The 8,003-nt window shown below is 36.8% G+C and overlaps 1 protein-coding gene across 1 annotated transcript; it reads right to left on the minus strand.

Moving 5' to 3' along the window:
• Window positions 1–6,018: 6,018 nt before the first annotated feature.
• On the minus strand, window positions 6,019–7,775 carry LOC141684663 (putative aspartic proteinase GIP2). The gene has a single exon (XM_074489737.1). The coding sequence runs from the start codon at window positions 7,487–7,489 to the stop codon at window positions 6,167–6,169; it is 1,323 nt and encodes a 440-aa protein (XP_074345838.1). The 5' UTR covers window positions 7,490–7,775; the 3' UTR covers window positions 6,019–6,166.
• Window positions 7,776–8,003: the final 228 nt, after the last annotated feature.

Consider the following 8,003-nt stretch of genomic DNA (forward strand, 5'->3'; position numbering starts at 1 on the left):
ACTACTTAAAGGAGATCACCTTGTGTTTACCACCTCTCCCGTACAATAGGATCCGTAGTTACAAACAACAATGGTATGGTGTAGTGTACATATGCTTTACCTTTTTCTTTTTCTTTCCTCCCTGCTATTTCTCCCCCTTAGGTGAGGAATCCTCCAAACTATTACTTAAGCTTTTATCTCCCCCTTAGAGAAGGAATGTATGCCGTTGTCTGAAGGAGTTCTCATATTTAACTTGGTTGGAAAAGAAATAACAAGTAGTTTCTCTTTCTTCCTTACTGTGAGTGTGTGATTCTGTTTAGTGTACCTCACATGTGTTTCAATCTTCTCTCCACTCGTGTTTATACGCATTCTCACAAGTGTATCACTCCTCTCATAGCTCCAAAATTCAGATGTTCCTGCAAGGAAAATCACCTTAGCCATCCTTAAGGAGGTCACAGGTGGTGCAATGGGAGTTCACAAATCCCCATCCTTGTTAAACTCGTCAGATGAATCTGAGTCATAATCTACAAGTTGCTAGTTTCCCTTTTAGGGTTCCAGATTTGAACTCTGGGAAGGTAAACAATGATCCAACGAATTTAGCATAAAGATCAAAGTTCCCTTCTAATGTCTGTGAAGACATTTCATTGTGACTCATCAGGTAATATCTGAATCATTATCAACAAGTTGCCGATCTGCACCTATGTCAGATCCACTATCCGTAGATGCATCCAGGGGATTTAATCCTGGGGAGATAGACACTGACCACTGACATATGGCTTTTGGATCAGTATCCTCTCCTGACACCTGTAAAGGCAATTGGTCCATTGAAGAACCTTGAAAAATAGAATTCGACCTTAAAATGGTCGAAACTCTTATTTCCGTCAACTCGTCCTTTGTGTGTGTAACCTTTCCTTGTGCATCAAGAATTGTTTATGTTTGAGGTGGTGACACTACATCGGATGCCTTGGCCGACAGGCAAATTTCAATAGGCGCACCCTATTGAGAGAATGAATCTAGTAACTGTTTTTGTGCCTTTTCAGCCATTACATCTTTTTGAGAAGATGTATGGGGGCTAGCAGTTGTCTCAGTTTAAATACTACTCATCTTTGTAGGAGACAGAGCTGCTGGGTTGACTTCAGAACCTTCCTTATGTGGTGCACTAAGGCACTATCTCCCTCACGCTCATTCATACTTCATTTTAGTGGTAAGAGAGTGTTAGTTGGTTCTGTTTCTGTGTTTGTCTTTACAATCTGGGATAGAAGTTGTGGGTTTTCAACCTCATGACTGTCAATGAAAGAAAGCCATTGGAGACTGAACCTGTATCACAGAACATATGGCAATATAGAGATAAAATATACTTAAGATCTATAATGAATGAAAATTATACATTTAATCTTTTGAGAGAAATGATGTACAATATTGATTTCAAAAGAATTTAAATGAAATAAGACATCACTAATGTTGAAAGAAGTTTGAGTTCAATGATAACATTACCAGCTTGCAAACAGCCATATCCCTCAGTTAAACCTTTGTTGTTATCTCCAAAGGTAACCACTGGGCCAGCTTTCTCAACCATATTTGATAGCAGGGCTCTATCTCCGGTCATATGTCTTGACGATCTAATGTCAAGAATCCATACTACCGGTTCCACCTATTTAATGCCCTACAATACAAATGGATTAAACCTTCTTCGGAACCCAAACTTGGTTGGGCCCGGCATACTTGTAGAATTGACCTTTGTCAGGCAAAACAACATTCTTAACTTTAATGTTCTCAACTTTCTCAATGACTGGACATTTGACCTTGTAAACAGCCTTAACAAATTTCTGTTTAGGCTTAGGCACAAATGTCTCCTTTCTAGCCTTAGAAGGACTAGCAGTCTTAGACCTATCATGCTTCCTATTATTCACATGATGACAAGGAGTGGTCTTATCACTAGAAACATGCTTACCATTAAAATAAGCATACATCAAATTAAAAGCACAAGACATAGAATTAGGAACACCACATACTTTATGAGATGGATTAACAACAGGCAAATTATGCATGGTAGACATGGCATTTTTGTTATCTAACTCATGTATGTCTGAGTTAGTCTCAGTTGCTTTCACAACTTTGACTGGAACTTTCGACACACTTGGCTTGGAAACAACCTTCTCATTAGCACGATCTTCGGCACGTATATCTTCTTGAATAATAAAGGAGGTCTCATCAAATGGTTCAACAATTGATCCTTTATAGAGGGGTTTATCAACACCCTTAAGTACATGTGGTACTTCCCTACCTTTAGCACATACATGAGGAGGGGAGTTTATTCCTAATTCTCCAATAGAAGCATTGTAATCAAAACCTATTCCAGATGTTTGATTAACAGCTTGCTTACTGTAGAACTCTTTAGCCTTCGAACAAGAATTAAACTAAGCTTTAACCTTAGTCTCAAGACCGGTGATCTTGTCTTTGAGAATAGTTTTGAGTTGTCTATAACAGTTAACTCTATTCTCTAGAAAATATACTTGTTCTTTTAATTTGTCTTGATTAATGTGCACAAGTCTTAATTCATTGACCTCTTTCTCAAGGTCTTTGATCAGCTGACTTAACAGTTCATTATCATGACAAGCACAATCAAAGGAACCTCCTAGATGATAAACTAATTCAGCATCTGTAAATTTTACCTCTTTTCTTGACGATGAAGTATTTCCATCAATAGCCATAAGAGCAAGATTCCCAACTTCTTCATCTTCACTATCAGTATCGTCCCAGCTTCTTCCCTGTGCCAGATAAGCCCTTTCAGAGTTACTCTTCTGATTCAAATCATAATAGTTCTTCCTTACTTACTTTGGCTTCCTGCATTCTGTGGCAAAGTGTCCCACCTCATTGCAGTTAAAGAATCGAATGGTGCTCCGATCAACCATCCGTGTTTTGTATCCACCACTGCTGGTGTTAGAGGATGAAGATCCACCTTTCTGGAATCTGTTGTAGTTGGACTTGTACTTGAACTTGGGATTTCTCTTGAATCTGATATTGGAGAATCTCTTGACAATCTGGGCCATTGACTCATCTTCCAATTACCCCAACTCTTCCAAGGAGTAAAAATCATCACTGGATTGATTTGTAGTAGGAGGATCATATTCTGCTACTAACACATTTTCCTCAGCCTTGGAAGACTGTACCATTCTCTCTGACTGTTGAGATTGTTGTTGTTGTTGTTGACCTTCAGCTACTAGAGCAGTAGACGTGCTGACCATTCTACCTTTCCCGTAGGCTTCCTTCTGCTGAATCTGCTCCAACTCATAGGTTTTTAACGATTCCAACTTTTTGTGAAGTCATTATGAATTTTTGAATAAATAAAAATTCGAGGAGTTGAAAAATCACAAAAGTCTAGGATCTTGATTTGTTCGTTAATCAGAAGGCTCTGATACCAATTGTTAGGTCCCAATATGTTTGTAGAAGGGGGGGTTGAATACAAACTATACCGCTTAATCGAATTTAATGCGGAATAAACAATTGAAACAAAATTCAAGTTAAATAAAACTATTAATAAACTTGAAAGATGTTACAACAACGGTATCAATTATAAGGGATTAATCTCAAATAAATTATCACAAATCTAGAATAAATTCGACATGAACTTTTTCTATTTTTGCAATAAAAAGATCAAATGCTAAAAGCAATTTGAGATTAAGTTCTAGGGATTTTGATCCGCTAGATAGTTACACAAGAACAAGAGAATGATTTCTAGTGGTTTGGATTTAACTTTAAAACTAGAAAATGATAATCTTGAAGTGCAGTTTGAGAGATAAAATATTTCTTCTGCGGCTGCTGCTTTCTGTGTTCTTGAGTTGGTTGAATGTGTTGATAGATTTAGTTGAATGTTTGCTGCTTGTCTTTTAAATTTAATCAACAGAACTGAAATGAACTGGTAAGACAATTTGTGAATTGGCATGACTTTCGGTGAGACAATCTCCTGAACTAGCATGACAATCGGTATGACTATATCCTGAACTAGCATGACAATCGGTATGACTATCTCCTGAACTAGCAAGACAATCACATAGCTAGTAGAACTTTCGGTATGATAATCAATTTGAACTAGCATGACTTTCGGTATGACAATCTGATTGTCATACCAGTTCAATTGATTGTCATGCTGAATTAATATTGAATATAAATTCAAAATCAATTCTGAAAATTCATAATATTAATTTAGAATTAATTAATCAATTCATTCATTTAATAAATAAATTAATCTTTGTAGATATAATTTATTTTCTTAATTAAACTATATGACTTAATTAATTAATAGAGAATTAATACTACTCTTCAACAACAACCATTCTTCTGAAAATCTTCTGAAAATCACTGTCAATTATGAATCAATTCCACCACTTCAATGTTGAAACTCGATGTACTGTCTGGTTCATGAGTGACTAACTTTCGTGACGTTTCTTCATGTCTTGACTTTGATAACTTGATTTTCTTCAGATTAAATCCCTGTAACTATTTGATATTCTGACAAGATCTCTGTCACTTGATTAAATCCACAATCTTGATTTATATCACTAAGGCTTGATCAATTTCTTGAACTTCTTCCAGTGAAGTAATTCCTCAAGTCTGTAGATGAACATTGTTTCTGAATCCTTTGACAGATGTTACTTTGAGAGATCTCTTTGACAATAGATCCACTATTTACTTGTTACATTCTTATTTGAGTTGAGTTAAATCCTCGAATAAACAAATAGGCTATGACATATGCCTCTCAGGTTCTCTAAGTCAGATTGACTACTAGATTGATATGCAGAATATGTTGACTAGTTGTAAATATGAGATGTCTTGTAATTCTGTATAAGTGAAATAGAGTCAAGTGGAAGATAGACTCCCGACGGATGATCTACAAGACTCCCGACGGATGACCAATAAAGTTTCCGACAAATGACCAACATAGTCCCGACGGATGATCAAATTCAAAATAGTTGTTGACAGTGACGACACAGTCACATGCGTTGGGTTATTGCAAAAGAATGTGGCATCCTGTTAAGTAGGATTTTGAGAACAAAGAAACATTACCATTTCCATGCAAATGTGAATATATTCAAAGATGCTGGAATAGAGTAGTGAAGAAGCATGGAGTTAGGCTAGATATATTTTATTTTATTATTTTGTCTTACTATCATGTAACTTGGTGATATATAAATCAGAGTAGCAAGTAGAATTTTTAACTAAGCAAGTTTATTTTCAGAGAAACATATCAAGCTGTATTCTGCAAGAATTTCTCTGTAGTTTGTTTGTTCAACTTGTAAAGCAGCTGTGAGCTATTCAAAGCTTCACAGAGTTCTCATTCTTATATATATATATATATATATAGTGGATACATTCAAATTCAACAGAAAATTTTAAAGCCTTGTGTTTTATTACTTAGTACTTAAATTTCAATTATCTTTCTCTTCCGCACTTCAGCAAATCAAACACTGTTATATGTATTAAGTTAGAACATTTTTAAAATCAAGAAAAAGAGTCAGAATTACATTCAACCCCCCTTCTGTAATTCTTGTTGTATTATTAGGGAATAACAGGTGTGAGGAAGCGATGGTACTCTTTTGGAGAGATATAATAGTTGATAATCAGATACATTTGGGTTATCTGGCAATTCCAAGTCGGAATTGTGTTTTGAATAATTAGATAAAGAATTGTAGAATATTTATTATCCTGGTTGGTAGTTGTAAACTTGGCTCATACTTTATCATGTTTAAATCCTGGTAATTATCGGGATGTATTTTATTTATGTCATTATATTTTAGTTATTATTAAGATGTCGTGGACCCAAGTTTGAGGACGTCACAACACCCAGGAGTGCCATGCCAGATAGAATTTGACACCTCTTTACACCAATAATGCACTATTGAAGTTACTCTCAGGTGGCTAAATTTTTCGCTGAAGGGGAAAGGCAGAGAAGTACACAACAGAAATCCATATTCTGTACACTGTAGTTCAGTAGAAGTGTTAAAGAAATCCACATAATATTATTGCAGTGAACAGTTTGTAAATGGACTAGAAGCTAACGACTAATGATTTGAGATAAAAATAATGTTGACATTGACAAGGAGACATGAATAAAGCTTCGATCCCTTTGGACGTTTATTAATACAAACTAAACACAGATAACAACATTTAGGCGTTGGACTGGTTAGCATTAAGCATCGGAAGTAAGCCTATAATTTGAGCATGTTGTTTGCCTAAGCAAAAGTGAAGAACTAAACCCAAGCCTTGATTTATCTAGATCAAATGTCAACAAATTATCCTCAATTTGATGTCCTCCGATCACCACTGAATTGATAAAACTAGGTTCACCTCCATCCACAAAACCTAAACATAAGACATTTTTGTTCACTCTAACCATTGTGTTTGCACCATACATCCTCCAAACCACACCATTCTCTTCCATCACAAGATCTATATTTGGCACAGCCGGACCAACTCGAGTATTGCGTATATTTTTCGAGCTAAAACATGCTCCGAAAGGTGCCACAGACGGAACTCTAGTCACATTTTTAAGTTCATTGACAAAAGCTTTAATCACTGCATTATAAATGGAAGTTTCCAGGACTGTGTATGGATTGACAGTACTAATCTTCGTTCCTCCGTATCCTTGTTCGTTGATCTGCAACAATGTGGTGTTCAGTTTGACAGTTCTGTTACGGATCTTTATTGACTTGACTCCAATGAAGTATTCCGCTGAAGCTTCACCTTTAAGTACGGGAAGTTCGGTGTTCACTTTGTTGATAATAAGTGATGTGTATGTAAGAAAGCAATAGTTATTCGAATTAGTAGGGAAATTATACGGTCCATCACCGAAGATAACGACTCCGTTTGATGTTGTTGAAGAACTCAAACATAGTCCGAATTTTCTTTTGAGCTTTAAAGCAGTGGCTAACTGAACTGGAAATGATATTTTAGTCCTGCCAAGACCAGCCATACCGGTGACTCCCTTAGCAAGACCGTCCACAATTGTTGACAATGCACAAAAGAAGAGAAATTGAGGCAAAGCAACAACATCTCCGTGGCTTTTTCCATCCGTGGAATTTATTGTGATTATATCGGAAGCTAGCTCACCATTAGAAGCGCTGCGTGTCACGGTGTTCTCAGGAAATCTCCAACATGTAGGAGCGTTATTGCACCCGGGCCCAAGTGGGAAACCGGGGTTACACGGTTCACAGCTTTTAGATGCCTGAGCCAGGCGGCATTGGGTCGTGCCACATCCGCCTGGGCGAATGCTAGTGGAAACGTAACCGTGTTCACAATCGGTCCATAAGGATCGGCCTCCGAGATCAACAGTTAAGTGTACGGGAACAAGGGGAGTTCTCTGTTTAATTTGAGTGAGGTATTGACGTGTAGAGGCATCTTTGTAGATTGGGAGGACTATTTGCTTGGGGCCAGTTTTTGATTTTGCTAGAGAGGAGGCCGTAGATAGAAACAAGCAGAGTAGAAATAAAAGCAAAGAGGTAGGGAAAGCCATGAGAGATTGATCAATGTTATTGAGGTGTTGTTTTTGGGGAGTGTTGTTTGTAATTTATATAAATTCTTGGACATGGTTTGGAAGCTGATGGTCATAGATTGATTATAATGGGTCACTTTTACAGAGTCAACAGAAAATTTAGGAAGGAGATATTGAAGGTTCTTTTTAGTGTTGATAGTGTTCGAAGTCTAACTTCTCAGCATACAATGTATAGTATTTAATGGTATTTATCTTATTTCACCAGCAAACTTGCCGGGAAAACCGTATAATATCAGTGGCATTCCACAATAAGAGAATGGAGATATTAGTATAGATGCGAAGACTTTCGTAGCAACTAGCAAGAAGACGTAGGAGTTTGATTTACCTTGCTTGAATCTAGTAGTAAATCACATGCTATTATCGAATGGGTCAGCCATATCTTATCGAACCGAATCGAGTCAAAGCTTTGTGTTGTCTATTGGGGTTGAGCCTATGCATTTAATAACACAGATGATCTGCTATCACTGGAGTTTGA

Source organism: Apium graveolens, chromosome 9 (genome assembly GCF_009905375.1).
Source record: "Apium graveolens cultivar Ventura chromosome 9, ASM990537v1, whole genome shotgun sequence".
Lineage (NCBI taxonomy): Eukaryota > Viridiplantae > Streptophyta > Magnoliopsida > Apiales > Apiaceae > Apium > Apium graveolens.